General features: G+C 41.1%; 1 protein-coding gene across 1 annotated transcript in view; it reads left to right on the forward strand.

Moving 5' to 3' along the window:
- Positions 1-2,181: 2,181 nt before the first annotated feature.
- ccdc120a (coiled-coil domain containing 120a) overlaps positions 2,182-23,179 on the forward strand; it is a 92,139-nt gene continuing 71,141 nt past the window's right edge. The window contains exons 1-2 of the mRNA XM_031794879.1: positions 2,182-2,472; positions 8,356-8,428. Of these exons, the coding sequence (XP_031650739.1) occupies positions 2,432-2,472; positions 8,356-8,428 (114 nt within the window). The 5' untranslated portion in view covers positions 2,182-2,431. The remainder of the gene's footprint in view (positions 2,473-8,355; positions 8,429-23,179) is intronic.

Below are 23,179 nucleotides of genomic sequence, written 5' to 3' on the forward strand. Positions count from 1 at the left end.
TAGTACCATGTTATCATTGACTCAGTACTGGTACTCTGTGTATAGTACCATGTTATCATTGACTCAGTACTGGTACTCTGTGTATAGTACCATGTTATCATTGACTCAGTACTGGTACTCTGTGTATAGTACCATGTTATCATTGACTCAGTACTGGTACTCTGTGTATAGTACCATGTTATCATTGACTCAGTACTGGTACTCTGTGTATAGTACCATGTTATCATTGACTCAGTACAGGTACTCTGTGTATAGTACCATGTTATCATTGACTCAGTACTGGTACTCTGTGTATAGTACCATGTTATCATTGACTCAGTACAGGTACTCTGTGTATAGTACCGTGTTATCATTGACTCAGTACAGGTACTCTGTGTATAGTACCATGTTATCATTGACTCAGTACTGGTACTCTGTGTATAGTACCATGTTATCATTGACTCAGTACAGGTACTCTGTGTATAGTACCATGTTATCATTGACTCAGTACTGGTACTCTGTGTATAGTACCATGTTATCATTGACTCAGTACTGGTACTCTGTGTATAGTACCATGTTATCATTGACTCAGTACTGGTACTCTGTGTATAGTACCATGTTATCCTTGACTCAGTACTGGTACTCTGTGTATAGTACCATGTTATCATTGACTCAGTACTGGTACTCTGTGTATAGTACCATGTTATCATTGACTCAGTACTGGTACTCTGTGTATAGTACCATGTTATCATTGACTCAGTACAGGTACTCTGTGTATAGTACCATGTTATCATTGACTCAGTACTGGTACCATGTTATCGTATTTATTATTACGTTATTTTACTTTTCTATTATTTCTCACTTTTTCTCTCTACATTGTTGGGAACGACCTGTAACTAAGCATTTCACTGTTCGTCCACACCTGTTGTTTACGATGAATGTCACGAATAAAACGTGATTAGATTACACTTGTCTTATTTTACCCTTCTATTACTGCAGCAGTATCGTAGCTCCACCCCTCCTGAACCCCCAGTAGCTCCACCCCTCCTGAACCCCCAGTAGCTCCACCCCTCCTGAACCCCCAGTAGCTCCACCCCTCCTGAAATAAAACTTAATCAATTGAAATCATCTTAATTTTATTACCCTGTTTGAGTTTTAAAAACATTTTCTGAAGTTTATAATTTCCACTTTAAAATATCAGATTTGATTTGCCCTCATGAAAAAATGTATCAACCCTTACCACAACAACAAAAATCAATTTAATTATAATCCATACAATAATTCACATTTTCTGCTGCTGCAGCATTTTTTTCCCCGCTGTGAGAAACTGGTCAAATGAAGATCCTACATCTGTAGCAGCCTGCAGTAGGCAACAACTGAAACCAGATATCTGTCTCTGCTCTTTCTTTGACCATCTCTCCAGTCCTCTCTTTGGTTGTTATGAAGCCTTGTTGTCTAGTTTTCTAACAGTCATTAATTGTGATCGATTTGTTTCAACGTTTACCCACAGTAGACCAGAAGATAACACCTGAAACCTGATACCTGTCGGTGAAGGCTATCGACATTTACATCTGTCTCTGTCTGTGACCATCTCCAGTCCTCTGGTTGGCTACTGCTGGTACTTGCCAACTGTCTTGTAACAATGTTTCCATGTTCAACTTCAGTGGACAAACGGAGAACTCAGCATAAAATGGCAACATTGTAGCCACTCAGGAAATTACATAATTTGATGTTTGAATTTAAGTGTGTAAAAAAAAAAAACACAATGACATATGACTGTTAATCTCCAAAGGAAATGCTGAAAATACAGGACCATACATACAACTTCAAAGACAATTTATCTCATAAAATTCTGTACAGGGTTTTGAGTTGTATCTTCTTGGACAGTTTACATCTGGATACAGTTTAGGTAGCCTACACATCAGCTATAGTGGAACAAACCAATCTTTCAACAAAAAAAAAATATCTGAATAAACATCGCCTACTAAACCTATTATAAAACATATTAAGTTATGTAAAGGGACTTATTTTATACATCTTAGATGAGAGATTGAATTATACTATGGTTGTCTTTTTCGCTAACAAAGATCTGCTGCCCCTGCTGTTTCTACCCCCCTCTGCATCTCACCATTTGGTATCGCCGCAACAAGTCGCTGTGTCCAGAATCTCTCAGCCAGGCGGAGAGAGAGAGAGAGAGAGAGAGAGAGAGAGAGGTAGCTGCGCCCGGACTGACTGCGGAACACCGAAGAGAAACGCTCTTATGGACTTTTAAACGAGGACTTTTGAGAAGTTTCATCCGCGCGTTTTTATTGACGCTTTTCATCATTTATTTACAGGATTGTTTCGTGGCATACCGGATCCGTTGTAACGAGCGCTATGGGAATATACGGTGTACATTGAAAGGGTTGGTTCGGTTAGAACATACCTGTGTTGACATCGATTTTCACTCCGCATGCTGTTTGTTCCACCGGGTAGTTTAAACTGCATATCGAGGTAATCAGCCGTAACTTACCGTATGTATTCTTAAATGTAATATCCTACAATACACGTTTGTTGTTTAATTAATATCACATTGTTGAATGTTACCAACAGCAATCCATGTTCACATTTGGAAACCCGTGTCAAAAGTTTTTAAAATTATTTTCCAAACAAGAGGAATGACGCTACTGTAGATTTTTATTTAAATATTATATATTCAATTATTTGTCAGTGCCAACCTTTTATTGAGTAGGTCATTACTTTGATATGACTATCAAATTTGGTTATGAATGTGAGGTTTGAGACTGGCCCCATGTGCTGATCCTCTGAGTCAACATGTTGGTGTAGGAGCGCTTGGCAAAAGCAAGGGTCATTGTTAACATTTGTCTGTGGGAAAGTAGTACTACACTGTAATCCCAACCTGAGCATACTGTTGATACCTCTGCACCGGGGCCACAGCCAGAGAGAGAGCCTACTGTGTGTGTGATACTGTTGAAACCTCTGCACCGGGGCCACAGCCAGAGAGATGTGATACTGTTGATACCTCTGCACTGGGGCCACAGCCAGAGAGAGAGCCTACTGTGTGTGTGATACTGTTGATACCTCTGCACCGGGGCCACAGCCAGAGAGATGTGATACTGTTGATACCTTTGCACTGGGGCCTCAGCCAGAGAGAGAGCCTACTGTGTGTGTGATACTGTTGATACCTCTGCACTGGGGCCACAGCCAGAGAGAGAGCCTACTATGTGTGTGTGATACTGTTGATACCTCTGCACTGGGGCCACAGCCAGAGAGAGAGCCTGTTGTGTGTGATACTGTTGAAACCTCTGCACCGGGGCCACAGCCAGAGAGATAGCCTACTGTGTGTGATACTGTTGAAACCTCTGCACTGGGGCCACAGCCAGAGAGATGTGATACTGTGTGTGTGATACTGTTGAAACCTCTGCACCTCTCTCGAACCAGCAACACAAGGACAACAGCCACCACATCGAAGCAGCGTTACCCATGCAGAGCAAGGGAAACAACCACCCCAAGGCTCAGAGCGAGTGAAGTTTGAAACACTATTAGCGCGCACCCCGCTAACTAGCTAGCCATTTCACATTGGTTACACCAGCCTAATCTCGGGAGTTGATGGGCTTGAAGTCATAAACAGTGCAATGCTTGAAGCACAGGGAAGAGCTGCTGGAAAACGCACGAAAGTGCTGTTTGAATGAATGCTTATGAGCCTGCTGGTGCCTACCATCGCTCTGTCAGACTGCTCTATCAAATCATAGACTTAATTATAACATAATAACACACAGAAATACGAGCCTTAGGTCATTAATATGGTCGAACCCGGAAACTATAATTTTAAAAAAACACAACGTTTATTCTTTCAGTGAAATACGGAACCGTTCCGTATTTTATCTAACGGGTGGCATCCATCAGTCTAAATATTCCTGTTACATTGCACAACCTTCAATGTTATGTCATACTTATGTACAATTCTGGCAAATTAGGCGGCCCAAACTGTTGCATATACCCTGACTCTGCGTGCAATGAACGCAAGAGAAGTGACACAATTTCACCTGGTTAATATTGCCTGCTGACCTGGATTTCTTTTAGCTAAATATGCAGGTTTAAAAATATATACTTCTGTGTATTGATTTTAAGAAAGGCGTTGATGTTCATGGTTAGGTACATATTGGAGCAACGATATGCACCGCATCGATTATATGCAACGCAGGACACGCTAGATAAACTAGTCATATCATCAACCATGTGTAGTTAACTAGTGATTATGATTGATTGTTTTTTACAAGGTACATTTAATGCTAGCTAGCAACTTACCTTGGCTTACTGCATTCGCGTAACAGGCAGTCTCCTTGTGGAGTGCAACGAGAGGCAGGTAGTTAGAGCGTTGGACTAGTTAACTGTAAGGTTGCAAGATTGAATCCCCGAGCTGACAAGGTGAAAATCTGTCATTCTGCCCCTGAACAAGGCAGTTAACCCACTGTTCCTAGGCATCATTGTAAATAAGAATATGTTCTTAACTGACTTGCCTAATAAAGATTCAATAATGGTGTAAAACAAATACAGATTTCCGATTGTTGTGAAAACTTGAAATCGGCCCTAATTAATCGTTCCATTCCGATTAATCGGTCGACCTCTAGTCAATACAACGGTGTGTCACTTGCGAACATTCATGAACTGATGGTGTTGGTTCGTCGTCCAGGCGACTTCAGTTGTGATTTTAGTGTGTTGTCCTGGACACTGGGTGAGCAGGGAAGAGGAGAGAGGAGTTGAGGGGGGAGAGAATACAGTGCAATTGAGTGGAGGAGGGGAGATGGAGAGGATGAGGGGAAATGGAGGAGAGGGGAGATGGAGAGGATGAGAAGGGAGTGGTTGTGTGTGTGTCTGATCTGTTTGTAGATTACTGAGGTGTTTGAAGAGTTACCTAGAGACCATGAGACCTAAAGACTAGGACTGTGTCCCACATGACACCCTGTTCTCTATCTAGTGCACTACCAGAGGCCCTATGGCAAAAAGTAGTGCACTATATAGGTGACGGTGCCATTGGCCATGTCTCACTCCATCAGACTAAAGAAACTCTTGTCTTGTCATCAGAAAGCTAGTCTTTTAATCTCTTACAGGGTGTTTCAGTCAACATGGACATTCACAGGGTTTAACATGGGTGGACTTTTTTTTTTTACCTTTATTTAACTAGGCAAGTCAGTTAAGAACAAATTCTTATTTACAATGACGGCCTAGGAACAGTGGGTTAACTGCCTTGTTCAGAGGCCGAATGACAGATTCTTACCTTGTCAGCTCGGGGGATTCGATCCTGCAACCTTTCGGTTACTAGTCCAATGCTCTAACCACTAGGTTACCCTGCCGCCCCTACACTCTAACCACTAGGCTACCTGCCGCCCCTACACTCTAACCACTAGGTTACCTGCCGCCCCTACACTCTAACCACTAGGCTACCTGCCTCCCCTACACTCTAACCACTAGGCTACCTGCCTCCCCAACACTCTAACCACTAGGCTACCTGCCTCCCCTACACTCTAACCACTAGGCTACCTGCCTCCCCTACACTCTAACCACTAGGCTACCTGCCTCCCCTACACTCTAACCACTAGGCTACCTGCCGCCTCTACACTCTAACCACTAGGCTACCTGCCTCCCCTACACTCTAACCACTAGGTTACCTGCCGCCCCTACACTCTAACCACTAGGCTACCTGCCTCCCCTACACTCTAACCACTAGGCTACCTGCCTCCCCTACACTCTAACCACTAGGCTACCTGCCTCCCCTACACTCTAACCACTAGACTACCTGCCTCCCCTACACTCTAACCACTAGGCTACATGCCTCCCCTACACTCTAACCACTAGGCTACCTGCCTCCCCTACACTCTAACCACTAGGCTACCTGCCTACCCTTCATGTCCAACCTTACAGCCCGTTTTGGGTAGGGAAGAGCGTTATCAAGCGCCTCTCACCTCATCCTTTAATAAAAACCATGTCCGTGCTGTGTACAGGGAGTGCCTCCCTATTGCCTTACGTTCGCCATGTTGGTCCGCTGGTTTAGTGGTAAATGCTATTTTAATGGCTGTTAAACGATAAGATCTCAATCAATGTGACATTAAGTAAACATTTCACTGTAAGATCTACACCTGTTGTAGTCAGCATTTCACTGTAAGATCTACAGTCTCTGTGGGCGACTCTCTAGTCTCTGTGGGCGAACAGACTCTCTCGTCACTGTGGGCGAACAGACTCTAGTCTCTGTGGGCGAACAGACTCTCTAGTCTCTGTGGGCGAACAGACTCTCTAGTCTCTGTGGGTGAACAGACTCTCTAGTCTCTGTGGGTGAACAGACTCTCTCGTCTCTGTGGGCGAACAGACTCTAGTCTCTGTGGGCGAACAGACTCTAGTCTCTGTGGGCGAACAGATTCTCTAGTCTCTGTGGGCGAACAGATTCTCTAGTCTCTGTGGGCGAACAGACTCTAGTCTCTGTGGGCGAACAGACTCTCTAGTCTCTGTGTTGCTACCATGTTGTTGTCATGTTGTGTTGCTACCATGCTGTGTTGTCATGTGTTGCTGCCTTGATATGTTGTTGTTTTAGGTCTCTCTTTATGTAGCGTTGCCTCTTCTTGTCGTGATGTGTGTTTTGTCTTATATATTTGTTTTTACTCCCATCCCCCGTCCCCGCAGGAGGCCTTTTGCCTTTTGGTAGGCCGTCATTGTAAATAAGAATTTGTTCTTAACTGACTTGCTGAGTTAAATAAAATGAATGGTTGGAGACAGTCCTCCTCGGCTCCACAGTCCTCCTCGGCTCCACAGTCCTCCCCAGCGCCACAGTCCTCCCCAGCGCCACAGTCCTCCCCAGCGCCACAGTTCTCCCCAGCGCCACAGTTCTCCCCAGCGCCACAGTCCTCCCCAGCTCTCCACAGGTTCCACAGTCCGCCCCAGCTCCACAGTCCGCCCCAGCTCCACAGTCCTCCCCAGCTCCACAGTCCACCCCAGCTCCACAGGTCTCCCCAGCTCCACAGGCTCCACAGTCCACCCCAGCTCCACAGTCCTCTTATTCCTCTATCCTCTCCTCTCTTCCCTCTCTCCTCTCATCCCTCTATCCTCTCCTCTTCCCTCTCTCCTCTCATCCCTCTATCCTCTCCTCTTCCCTCTCCTCTCATCCCTCTATCCTCTCCTCTTCCCTCTCTCTGTGCTGTTCATGTTTTTGTTCACTCTATCTCCCTGTTATCTTTAGCTGCTATCGGTCTGTGTAGAGCAATCACAGTGTTTGAGGGGATCTGTTTGAGCAAGGCGAGGCACAGAATGTCCAATCTGTATCACAGAATGAGTGATTCGTAGATCATTGATTCTTCTGTGCACCCCAGCACAGAGGAAGGACCCTCCTCTCTCTCTCTCTCTCTCTCTCTCTCTCTCTCTCTCTCTCAGCACTTCCTCCCTTCTCTCTCTCTCTCAGCACTTCCTCCCTTCTCTCTCTCTCTCAGCACTTCCTCCCTTCTCTCTCTCTCTCTCGCTCTCAGCACTTCCTCCCTTCTCTCTCTCTCTCTCTCTCTCTCTCTCTCTCTCTCTCTCTCTCTCTCAGCACTTCCTCCCTTCTCTCTCTCTCTCTCTCTCTCAGCACTTCCTCCCTTCTCTCTCTCTCTCTCTCTCTCTCAGCACTTCCTCCCTTCTCTCTCTCTCTCTCTCTCAGCACTTCCTCCCTTCTCTCTCTCTCTCAGCACTTCCTCCCTTCTCTCTCTCTCTCTCTCTCTCTCTCTCTCAGCACTTCCTCCCTTCTCTCTCTCTCTCTCTCTCTCTCTCTCAGCACTTCCTCCCTTCTCTCTCTCTCTCTCTCTCGCTCTCAGCACTTCCTCCCTTCTCTCTCTCTCTCTCTCTCTCGCTCTCAGCACTTCCTCCCTTCTCTCTCTCTCTCTCTCTCTCTCTCGCTCTCAGCACTTCCTCCCTTCTCTCTCTCTCTCTCTCTCTCTCTCTCTCGCTCTCAGCACTTCCTCCCTTCTCTCTCTCTCCTCTCTCTCTCTCTCTCTCTCTCTCTCTCTCGCTCTCAGCACTTCCTCCCCCCTCTCTCTCTCTCTCTCTCTCAGCACTTCCTCCCCTCTCTCTCTCCTCTCTCTCTCTCTCTCTCTCTCTCTCTCTCTCTCTCTCTCAGCACTTCCTCCCTTCTCTCTCTCTCTCGCTCTCAGCACTTCCTCCCCCCCCCCCCCCCTCTCTCTCTCTCTCTCTCTCTCTCTCTCTCTCTCTCTCTCTCTCAGCACTTCCTCCCTTCTCTCTCTCTCTCTCTCTCTCTCAGCACTTCCTCTCTTCATTCATTCCTCTGCCCTCCCTTTGTCTTCTAGGCTTTATTAACCAGTCCACTTCATCTCTCTCTTCTCCCCTCTCTCCCTCCAGCGGGCTCTGTTTCCACCTCTGTTCATTGGGGCTACAGCCATACTGGAAACGAGGTCAGAGATACCCACCCCAGGTACAATACACATACACACATGTTTCCCTGAACCACAAGTATCAGCTCTCATAGTGGTAGAACAGTTCTGCTGTGTGTGTGGTGTGTGTGTGTGTGTGTGGTGTGTGTGTTTTCCCTCCTCTTTTGATCAACATGTTCCTACACCTTGTTTCTCAAAGCGGTGTTTGTTTTTTCCATCAGACCAACCACAGTATCCCTGTTCTATTGACCAAAATATGGTTCACTTCAAATCCCTTTAGTCTCTCACTGTGGGGTTTTTAGTAGGAAGACACTTCAGACACTGTGTTGTGTTGTGGAATGTCTTTAGCTCTGTGGTGTAATAATGAACAAGAGACTGTTTGATGCAGCCATCCTCCTCCTCTTCCTCCTCCTCCTCCTCTACTGTTGCTCTGCAGACCGGGGTAGACAGGGTGAGGTACGGGGAGAGAGGGGGGAGACTTCAGAGAACATGTGGGGACCAGATGTGTAGGTAGCTGCAGGCCTACTGCTGGTCGTCCTGAGAGAGAGAAACTGTTACTGACTAGCAGCCCAACCTGAATCTCTACTACGGCTGGACATTATCATAGCGATTCATCTATTCTATATATATATTCTATATATATATATATATATTTATATTATATTATATTATATTATATGGACCTATGGGGTCTTTATCCTACCCATGGGGTCTTTATCCTACCCATGGGTTCTGTATCCTACCTATGGGTTCTGTATCCTACCTATGGGTTCTGTATCCTACCTATGGGTTCTGTATCCTACCTATGGGTTCTGTATCCTACCTATGGGTTCTGTATCCTATCTATGGGTTCTTTATCCTACCTATGGGTTCTATATCCTACCTATGGGTTCTATATCCTACCTATGGGTTCTATATCCTACCTTTGGGTTCTTTATCCTACCTATGGGTTCTATATCCTACCTTTGGGTTCTTTATCCTACCTATGGGTTCTGTATCCTACCTATGTCTTGTTTCATGCCAGTTAGAGTAGTTGGTTTGACTGAAGAGAGGGTTTGGAATGGTATATTGGAGGTGATAAGAAGGAGACAAAAGAACCAGAGAGAGAATTTCAACATCCTAAAACACCCTCCTATCATAAGGGTTAATTTCATTGTTAGTTTATAACAGCCTTCATGTTCTGCTTGGTTCAGAATGATGGATTACACTGCTTTACTGCGGTGGTGATGTCCATACAACAACATGCCCTGCCCTGACCCTAACCTGACCCTGCCCTGAACACATAGTCAGCTGGAGTTACCATCCCTGAACCTGAGCTCTGCTCAGCTCATCTCCCAGAGACCTAGGACAACAAAGGCTCTTAAGGCACACAGGGACAGCGAGTCTAGAGGAAGCACCACGTGTCACTTCCCACCTGTCCCTCTCGTCCATGACAGCAGCAGTCCTTCACTGTTTAAACAAATGGACTGTGCTGGTTACATAGCAGTTTATGGTGTTGTTAAATACCATGGCAGAGCCTGTAGTGACACCCCATTCCAATACAGTGCACTACTTAATACCAACATGGTATTGCAATCAGGTGTCTATACCAGCATGGTATTACCATCAGGTGTCTATAGCAACATGGTATTACCATCAGGTGTATATAGCAACATGAGTATTATCATCAGGTGTCTATACCAGCATGGTATTACCATCAGGTGTCTATACCAGCATGGTATTACCATCAGGTGTCTATACCAGCATGGTATTACCATCAGGTGTCTATAGCAACATGGGTATTACCATCAGGTGTCTATAGCAACATGGGTATTACCATCAGGTGTCTATGGCAACATGATATTACCATCAGGTGTCTATAGCAACATGGGTATTACCATCAGGTGTCTATAGCAACATGGGTATTACCATCAGGTGTCTATAGCAACATGGGTATTACCATCAGGTGTCTATACCAGCATGGTATTACCATCAGGTGTCTATAGCAACATGGGTATTACCATCAGGTGTCTATAGCAACATGGGTATTACCATCAGGTGTCTATAGCAACATGGGTATTACCATCAGGTGTCTATAGCAACATGGTATTACCATCAGGTGTCTATAGCAACATGGGTATTACCATCAGGTGTCTATAGCAACATGGGTATTACCATCAGGTGTCTATAGCAACATGGGTATTACCACCGGGTGTCTATACCAGCATGGTATTACCATCAGGTGTCTATACCAGCATGGTATTACCATCAGGTGTCTATACCAGCATGGTATTACCATCAGGTGTCTATAGCAACATGGGTATTACCATCCGGTGTCTATAGCAACATGGGTATTACCACCAGGTGTCTATAACAACATGGTATTACCATCAGGTGTCTATAGCAACATGGGTATTACCATCAGGTGTCTATACCAGCATGGTATTACCATCAGGTGTCTATAGCAACATGAGTATTATCATCAGGTGTCTATAGCAACATGGTATTACCATCAGGTGTCTATAGCAACATAGGTATTACCATCAGGTGTCTATAGCAACATAGGTATTACCATCCGGTGTCTATAGCAACATGGGTATTACCACCAGGTGTCTATAACAACATGGGTATTACCATCAGGTGTCTATAGCAACATGGGTATTACCATCAGGTGTCTATACCAGCATGGTATTACCATCAGGTGTCTATAGCAACATGGGTATTACCATCAGGTGTCCTATAGCAACATGGGTATTACCATCAGGTGTCTATAGCAACATAGGTATTACCATCCGGTGGTCTATAGCAACATGGGTATTACCACCAGGTGTCTTATAACAACATGGTATTACCATTCAGGTGTCTATAGCAACATGGGTATTACCATCAGGTGTCTATACCAGCATGGTATTACCCATTCAGGTGTCTATAGCAACATGGGTATTACCATCAGGTGTCTATACCAGCATGGTATTACCATCAGGTGTCTATAGCAACATGGGTATTACCATCAGGTGTCTATAGCAACATGGGTATTACCAATCAGGTGTCTATAGCAACATGGGTATTACCATCAGGTGTCTATACAGCATGGTATTACCAGCAGGTGTCTATACCAGCATGGTATTACCAGCAGGTGTCTATACCAGCATGGTATACCATCAGGTGTCTATAGCAACATGGGTATTACCATCAGGTGGTCTATAGCAACATGGGTATTACCACCAGGTGTCATACCAGCATGGTATTACCAGCAGGTGTCCTATACCCAGCATGGTATTACCAGCAGGTGTCTATACCAGCATGGTATTACCAGCAGGTGTCTATACCAGCATGGTGATTTACCAGCAGGTGTCTATAGCAACATGGGTATTACCATCGGTGTCTATAGCAACATGGGTATTACCACCAGGTGTCTATAACAACATGGTATTACCATCAGGTGTCTATAGCAACATGGGTATTACCATCAGGTGTCTATACCAGCATGTATTACCATCAGGTGTCTATAGCAACATGAGTATTACCATCAGATGTCTATAGCAACATAGGTATTACCATCAGGTGTCTATAGCAACATAGTATTACCATCCGGTGTCTATAGCCACATGGGTATTACCACAGGTGGTCTATAACAACATGGGTATTACCATCAGGTGTCTATAGCAACATGGGTATTACCATCAGGTGTCTATACCAGCATGGTGGTTACCATCATGTGTCTATAGCAACGATGGGTTTACCATCAGGTGTCTATAGCAACATGGGTATTTACCATCAGGTGTCTATAGCAACATGGGTATTACCATCAGGTGTCTATAGCAACATGGGTATTACCATCAGGTGTCTATAGCAACATGGGTATTACCATCAGGTGTCTATAGCAACATGGGGTATTACCATCAGGTGTCCTATAGCAACATGGGTATTACCATCAGGTGTCTATACCAGCATGGTATTACCATCAGGTGTCTATACCAGCATGGTATTACCATCAGGTTGTCTTACCACATGGTATTACCAATCAGGTTCTATAGCAACATGGGTATTACCATCAGGTGTCTATAGCAACATGGGTAGTACCATCAGGTGTCTATAGCAACATAGGTAGTACCATCAGGTGTCTATACCAGCATGGTATTACCATCAGGTGTCTATACCAGCATGGTATTACCATCAGGTGTCTATACCAGCATGGTATTACCATCAGGTGTCTATACCAAGCATGGTATTACCCATCAGGTGTCTATACCAGCATGGTATTACCATCAGGTGTCTATAGCAACATGGGTATACCATCAGGTGTCTATAGCAACATGGGTAGTACCATCAGGTGTCTATAGCAACATGGGTAGTACCATCAGGTGTCTATACCAGCATGGTATTACCATCAGGTGTCTATAGCAACATGGGTATTACCATCAGGTGTCTATAGCAACATGGGTAGTACCATCAGGTGTCTATACCTGCATGGTATTACCATCAGGTTCTATAGCAACATGGGTATTACCATCAGGTGTCTATACCAGCATGGTATTACCATCAGGTGTCTATAGCAACATGGGTAGTACCATCAGGTGTCTATACCAGCATGGTATTACCATCAGGTGTCTATAGCAACATGGGTATTACCATCAGGTGTCTATACCAGCATGGTATTACCATCAGGTGTCTATAGCAACATGGGTATTACCATCAGGTGTCTATAGCAACATGGGGTATTACCATCAGGTGTCTATAGCAACATGGGTATTACCATCAGGTGTCTATAGCAACATGGGTATTACCATCAGGTGTCTATAGCAACATGGGTAGTACCATCAGGTGTCTATACCAGCATGGTATTACCATCAGGTGTCTATAGCAACATGGGTATTACCATCAGGTGTCTATAGCAACATGGGTATTACCATCAGGTGTCTATAGCAACATGGGTATTACCATCAGGTGTCTATAGCAACATGGTATTACCATCAGGTGTCTATAGCAACATGGGTATTACCATCAGGTGTCTATAGCAACATGGTATTACCATCAGGTGTCCTATAGCAACATGGTATTACCATCAGGTGTCTATAGCAACATGGTATTACCATCAGGTGTCTATACCAGCATGGTATTACCATCAGGTGTCTATAGCAACATGGGTATTACCATCAGGTGTCTATAGCAACATGGGTATTACCATCAGGTGTCTATAGCAACATAGGTATTACCATCCGGTGTCTATAGCAACATGGGTATTACCACCAGGTGTCTATAACAACATGGTATTACCATCAGGTGTCTATAGCAACATGGGTATTACCATCAGGTGTCTATACCAGCATGGTATTACCATCAGGTGTCTATAGCAACATGGGTATTACCATCAGGTGTCTATACCAGCATGGTATTACCATCAGGTGTCTATAGCAACATGGGTATTACCATCAGGTGTCTATAGCAACATGGGTATTACCATCAGGTGTCTATAGCAACATGGGTATTACCAATCAGGTGTCTATACCAGCATGGTATTACCAGCAGGTGTCTATACCAGCATGGTATTACCAGCAGGTGTCTATACCAGCATGGTATTACCATCAGGTGTCTATAGCAACATGGGTATTACCATCAGGTGTCTATAGCAACATGGGTATTACCACCAGGTGTCTATACCAGCATGGTATTACCAGCAGGTGTCTATACCAGCATGGTATTACCAGCAGGTGTCTATACCAGCATGGTATTACCAGCAGGTGTCTATACCAGCATGGTATTACCAGCAGGTGTCTATAGCAACATGGGTATTACCATCCGGTGTCTATAGCAACATGGGTATTACCACCAGGTGTCTATAACAACATGGTATTACCATCAGGTGTCTATAGCAACATGGGTATTACCATCAGGTGTCTATACCAGCATGGTATTACCATCAGGTGTCTATAGCAACATGAGTATTACCATCAGATGTCTATAGCAACATAGGTATTACCATCAGGTGTCTATAGCAACATAGGTATTACCATCCGGTGTCTATAGCAACATGGGTATTACCACCAGGTGTCTATAACAACATGGGTATTACCATCAGGTGTCTATAGCAACATGGGTATTACCATCAGGTGTCTATACCAGCATGGTGTTACCATCATGTGTCTATAGCAACATGGGTATTACCATCAGGTGTCTATAGCAACATGGGTATTACCATCAGGTGTCTATAGCAACATGGGTATTACCATCAGGTGTCTATAGCAACATGGGTATTACCATCAGGTGTCTATAGCAACATGGGTATTACCATCAGGTGTCTATAGCAACATGGGTATTACCATCAGGTGTCTATAGCAACATGGGTATTACCATCAGGTGTCTATACCAGCATGGTATTACCATCAGGTGTCTATACCAGCATGGTATTACCATCAGGTGTCTATAGCAACATGGGTATTACCATCAGGTGTCTATAGCAACATGGGTAGTACCATCAGGTGTCTATAGCAACATAGGTAGTACCATCAGGTGTCTATACCAGCATGGTATTACCATCAGGTGTCTATACCAGCATGGGTATTACCATCAGGTGTCTATACCAGCATGGTATTACCATCAGGTGTCTATACCAGCATGGTATTACCATCAGGTGTCTATACCAGCAGGTATTACCATCAGGTGTCTATAGCACATGGGTATTACCATCAGGTGTCTATAGCAACATGGGTAGTACCATCAGGTGTCTATAGCAACATGGGTAGTACCATCAGGTGTCTATACCAGCATGGTATTACCATCAGGTGTCTATAGCAACATGGGTATTACCATCAGGTGTCTATAGCAACATGGGTAGTACCATCAGGTGTCTATACCTGCATGGTATTACCATCAGGTGTCTATAGCAACATGGGTATTACCATCAGGTGTCTATACCAGCATGGTATTACCATCAGGTTGTCTATAGCAACATGGGTAGTTACCATCAGGTGTCTATACCAGCAATGGTATTACCATCAGGTGTCTATAGCAACAATGGGTATTACCATCAGGTGTCTATACCAGCATGGTATTACCATCAGGTGTCTATAAGCAACATGGGTATTACCATCAGGTGTCTATAGCAACATGGGTATACCATCAGGTGTCTATAGCAACATGGGTATTACCATCAGGTGTCTATAGCAACATGGGTATTACCATCAGGTGTCTATAGCAACATGGGTAGTACCATCAGGTGTCTATACCAGCATGGTATTACATCAGGTGTCTAATAGCAACATGGGTATTACCATCAGGTGTCTATAGCAACATGGGTATTACCATCAGGTGTCTATAGCAACATGGGTATTACCATCAGGTGTCTATAGCAACATGGTATTACCATCAGGTTGTCTATAGCAACATGGGTATTACCATCAGGTTGTCTATAGCAACATGGTATTACCATCAGGTGTCTATAGCAACATGGTATTACCATCAGGTGTCTATAGCAACATGGTATTACCATCAGGTGTCTATAGCAACATGGGTATTACCATCAGGACACCTGTGAAATGCTGTTTCTCCATTAGAGAGGAACAAGCACCATACATATTTTAGTTAACATCCCAGCTACAGTTAGCTACCACTGCACACACACACACACACACACACACACACACACACACACACACACACACACACACACACACACACACACACACACACACACACACACACACACACACACACACACACACACACTCTCTTCCCAGCTACAGTGGTTTGTTAGTGCTACACCAGAGTACTAAATGACTGTGTGACCGTGACCTCAGGCCAGAGTGACAGTAGCAGTGGCAACTCTAAATGTGTATGTGTCCTCATGGGTACCGGAAATATCCAAAAGTACCCACAAGGATAGATATATATAATACCACCACAACATATTTACAATACAACATGTATAATACCACCACCACTACAATACAACATGTATAATACCACCACTACAATACAACATGTATAATACCACCACCACTACAATACAACATGTATAATACCACCACCACTACAATACAACATGTATAATACCACCACTACAATACAACATGTATAATACCACCACTACAATACAACATGTATAATACCACCACCACTACAATACAACATGTATAATACCACCACCACTACAATACAACATGTATAATACCACCACTACAATACAACATGTATAATACCACCACTACAATACAACATGTATAATACCACCACTACAATACAACATGTATAATACCACCACCACTACAATACAACATGTATAATACCACCACCACTACAATACAACATGTATAATACCACCACTACAATACAACATGTATAATACCACCACTACAATACAACATGTATAATACCACCACACTACAATACAACATGTATAATACCACCACTACAATACAACATGTATAATACCACCACCACTACAATACAACATGTATAATACCACCACTACAATACAACATGTATAATACCACCACTACAATACAACATGTATAATACCACCACTACAATACAACATGTATAATACCACCACCACTACAATACAACATGTATAATACCACCACCACTACAATACAACATGTATAATACCACCACTACAATACAACATGTATAATACCACCACCACTACAATACAACATGTATAATACCACCACTACAATACAACATGTATAATACCACCACCACTACAATACAACATGTATAATACCACCACCACTACAATACAACATGTATAATACCACCACCACTACAATACAACATGTATAATACCACCACTACAATACAACATGTATAATACCACCACCACTACAATACAACATGTATAATACCACCACTACAATACAACATGTATAATACCACCACCACTACAATACAACATGTATAATACCACCACCACTACAATACAACATGTATAATACCACCACTACAATACAACATGTATAATACCACCACTACAATACAACATGTATAATACCACCACTACAATACAACATGTATAATACCACCACTACAATACAACATGTATAATACCACCACCACTACAATACAACATGTATAATACCACCACCACTACAATACAACATGTATAATACCACCACCACTACAATACAACATGTATAATACCACCACTACAATACAACATGTATAATACCACCACTACAATACAACATGTATAATACCACCACCACTACAATACAACATGTATAATACCACCACTACAATACAACATGTATAATACCACCACCACTACAATACAACATGTATAATACCACCACCACTACAATACAACATGTATAATACCACCACCACTACAATACAACATGTATAATACCACCACACTACAATACAACATGTATAATACCACCACTACAATACAACATGTATAATACCACCACCACTACAATACAACATGTATAATACCACCACTACAATACAACATGTATAATACCACCACTACAATACAACATGTATAATACCACCACTACAATACAACATGTATAATACCACCACCACTACAATACAACATGTATAATACCACCACTACAATACAACATGTATAATACCACCACTACAATACAACATGTATAATACCACCACCACTACAATACAACATGTATAATACCACCACTACAATACAACATGTATAATACCACCACTACAATACAACATGTATAATACCACCACTACAATACAACATGTATAATACCACCACTACAATACAACATGTATAATACCACCACTACAATACAACATGTATAATACCACCACTACAATACAACATGTATAATACCACCACTACAATACAACATGTATAATACCACCACTACAATACAACATGTATAATACCACCACTACAATACAACATGTATAATACCACCACTACAATACAACATGTATAATACCACCACTACAATACAACATGTATAATACCACCACCACTACAATACAACATGTATAATACCACCACCACTACAATACAACATGTATAATACCACCACTACAATACAACATGTATAATACCACCACCACTACAATACAACATGTATAATACCACCACTACAATACAACATGTATAATACCACCACTACAATACAACATGTATAATACCACCACTACAATACAACATGTATAATACCACCACTACAATACAACATGTATAATACCACCACTACAATACAACATGTATAATACCACCACTACAATACAACATGTATAATACCACCACTACAATACAACATGTATAATACCACCACACTACAATACAACATGTATAATACCACCACTACAATACAACATGTATAATACCACCACCACTACAATACAACATGTATAATACCACCACTACAATACAACATGTATAATACCACCACCACTACAATACAACATGTATAATACCACCACCACTACAATACAACATGTATAATACCACCACTACAATACAACATGTATAATACCACCACTACAATACAACATGTATAATACCACCACTACAATACAACATGTATAATACCACCACTACAATACAACATGTATAATACCACCACCACTACAATACAACATGTATAATACCACCACTACAATACAACATGTATAATACCACCACTACAATACAACATGTATAATACCACCACTACAATACAACATGTATAATACCACCACCACTACAATACAACATGTATAATACCACCACCACTACAATACAACATGTATAATACCACCACCACTACAATACAACATGTATAATACCACCACTACAATACAACATGTATAATACCACCACTACAATACAACATGTATAATACCACCACTACAATACAACATGTATAATACCACCACTACAATACAACATGTATAATACCACCACTACAATACAACATGTATAATACCACCACTACAATACAACATGTATAATACCACCACTACAATACAACATGTATAATACCACCACCACTACAATACAACATGTATAATACCACCACTACAATACAACATGTATAATACCACCACCACTACAATACAACATGTATAATACCACCACCACTACAATACAACATGTATAATACCACCACTACAATACAACATGTATAATACCACCACTACAATACAACATGTATAATACCACCACTACAATACAACATGTATAATACCACCACCACTACAATACAACATGTATAATACCACCACTACAATACAACATGTATAATACCACCACTACAATACAACATGTATAATACCACCACTACAATACAACATGTATAATACCACCACCACTACAATACAACATGTATAATACCACCACTACAATACAACATGTATAATACCACCACCACTACAATACAACATGTATAATACCACCACCACTACAATACAACATGTATAATACCACCACTACAATACAACATGTATAATACCACCACTACAATACAACATGTATAATACCACCACTACAATACAACATGTATAATACCACCACCACTACAATACAACATGTATAATACCACCACTACAATACAACATGTATAATACCACCACTACAATACAACATGTATAATACCACCACTACAATACAACATGTATAATACCACCACTACAATACAACATGTATAATACCACCACTACAATACAACATGTATAATACCACCACTACAATACAACATGTATAATACCACCACCACTACAATACAACATGTATAATACCACCACTACAATACAACATGTATAATACCACCACTACAATACAACATGTATAATACCACCACTACAATACAACATGTATAATACCACCACTACAATACAACATGTATAATACCACCACTACAATACAACATGTATAATACCACCACTACAATACAACATGTATAATACCACCACTACAATACAACATGTATAATACCACCACTACAATACAACATGTATAATACCACCACTACAATACAACATGTATAATACCACCACCACTACAATACAACATGTATAATACCACCACTACAATACAACATGTATAATACCACCACCACTACAATACAACATGTATAATACCACCACCACTACAATACAACATGTATAATACCACCACTACAATACAACATGTATAATACCACCACCACTACAATACAACATGTATAATACCACCACTACAATACAACATGTATAATACCACCACTACAATACAACATGTATAATACCACCACTACAATACAACATGTATAATACCACCACTACAATACAACATGTATAATACCACCACCACTACAATACAACATGTATAATACCACCACTACAATACAACATGTATAATACCACCACTACAATACAACATGTATAATACCACCACTACAATACAACATGTATAATACCACCACCACTACAATACAACATGTATAATACCACCACTACAATACAACATGTATAATACCACCACCACTACAATACAACATGTATAATACCACCACTACAATACAACATGTATAATACCACCACACTACAATACAACATGTATAATACCACCACTACAATACAACATGTATAATACCACCACTACAATACAACATGTATAATACCACCACTACAATACAACATGTATAATACCACCACTACAATACAACATGTATAATACCACCACTACAATACAACATGTATAATACCACCACTACAATACAACATGTATAATACCACCACTACAATACAACATGTATAATACCACCACTACAATACAACATGTATAATACCACCACTACAATACAACATGTATAATACCACCACCACTACAATACAACATGTATAATACCACCACTACAATACAACATGTATAATACCACCACTACAATACAACATGTATAATACCACCACTACAATACAACATGTATAATACCACCACTACAATACAACATGTATAATACCACCACTACAATACAACATGTATAATACCACCACTACAATACAACATGTATAATACCACCACTACAATACAACATGTATAATACCACCACCACTACAATACAACATGTATAATACCACCACTACAATACAACATGTATAATACCACCACTACAATACAACATGTATAATACCACCACTACAATACAACATGTATAATACCACCACTACAATACAACATGTATAATACCACCACTACAATACAACATGTATAATACCACCACTACAATACAACATGTATAATACCACCACTACAATACAACATGTATAATACCACCACTACAATACAACATGTATAATACCACCACTACAATACAACATGTATAATACCACCACACTACAATACAACATGTATAATACCACCACTACAATACAACATGTATAATACCACCACCACTACAATACAACATGTATAATACCACCACTACAATACAACATGTATAATACCACCACTACAATACAACATGTATAATACCACCACTACAATACAACATGTATAATACCACACACACTACAATACAACATGTATAATACCACCACTACAATACAACATGTATAATACCACCACTACAATACAACATGTATAATACCACCACTACAATACAACATGTATAATACCACCACCACTACAATACAACATGTATAATACCACCACTACAATACAACATGTATAATACCACCACTACAATACAACATGTATAATACCACCACTACAATACAACATGTATAATACCACCACCACTACAATACAACATGTATAATACCACCACTACAATACAACATGTATAATACCACCACCACTACAATACAACATGTATAATACCACCACTACAATACAACATGTATAATACCACCACTACAATACAACATGTATAATACCACCACTACAATACAACATGTATAATACCACCACTACAATACAACATGTATAATACCACCACCACTACAATACAACATGTATAATACCACCACCACTACAATACAACATGTATAATACCACCACTACAATACAACATGTATAATACCACCACTACAATACAACATGTATATACCACCACCACTACAATACAACATGTATAATACCACCACTACAATACAACATGTATAATACCACCACTACAATACAACATGTATAATACCACCACTACAATACAACATGTATAATACCACCACTACAATACAACATGTATAATACCACCACTACAATACAACATGTATAATACCACCACTACAATACAACATGTATAATACCACCACTACAATACAACATGTATAATACCACCACTACAATACAACATGTATAATACCACCACTACAATACAACATGTATAATACCACCACTACAATACAACATGTATAATACCACCACTACAATACAACATGTATAATACCACCACTACAATACAACATGTATAATACCACCACCACTACAATACAACATGTATAATACCACCACTACAATACAACATGTATAATACCACCACTACAATACAACATGTATAATACCACCACCACTACAATACAACATGTATAATACCACCACTACAATACAACATGTATAATACCACCACTACAATACAACATGTATAATACCACCACTACAATACAACATGTATAATACCACCACTACAATACAACATGTATAATACCACCACCACTACAATACAACATGTATAATACCACCACCACTACAATACAACATGTATAATACCACCACTACAATACAACATGTATAATACCACCACCACTACAATACAACATGTATAATACCACCACTACAATACAACATGTATAATACCACCACTACAATACAACATGTATAATACCACCACTACAATACAACATGTATAATACCACCA

Source organism: Oncorhynchus kisutch, linkage group LG17 (assembly GCF_002021735.2).
Source record: "Oncorhynchus kisutch isolate 150728-3 linkage group LG17, Okis_V2, whole genome shotgun sequence".
Lineage (NCBI taxonomy): Eukaryota > Metazoa > Chordata > Actinopteri > Salmoniformes > Salmonidae > Oncorhynchus > Oncorhynchus kisutch.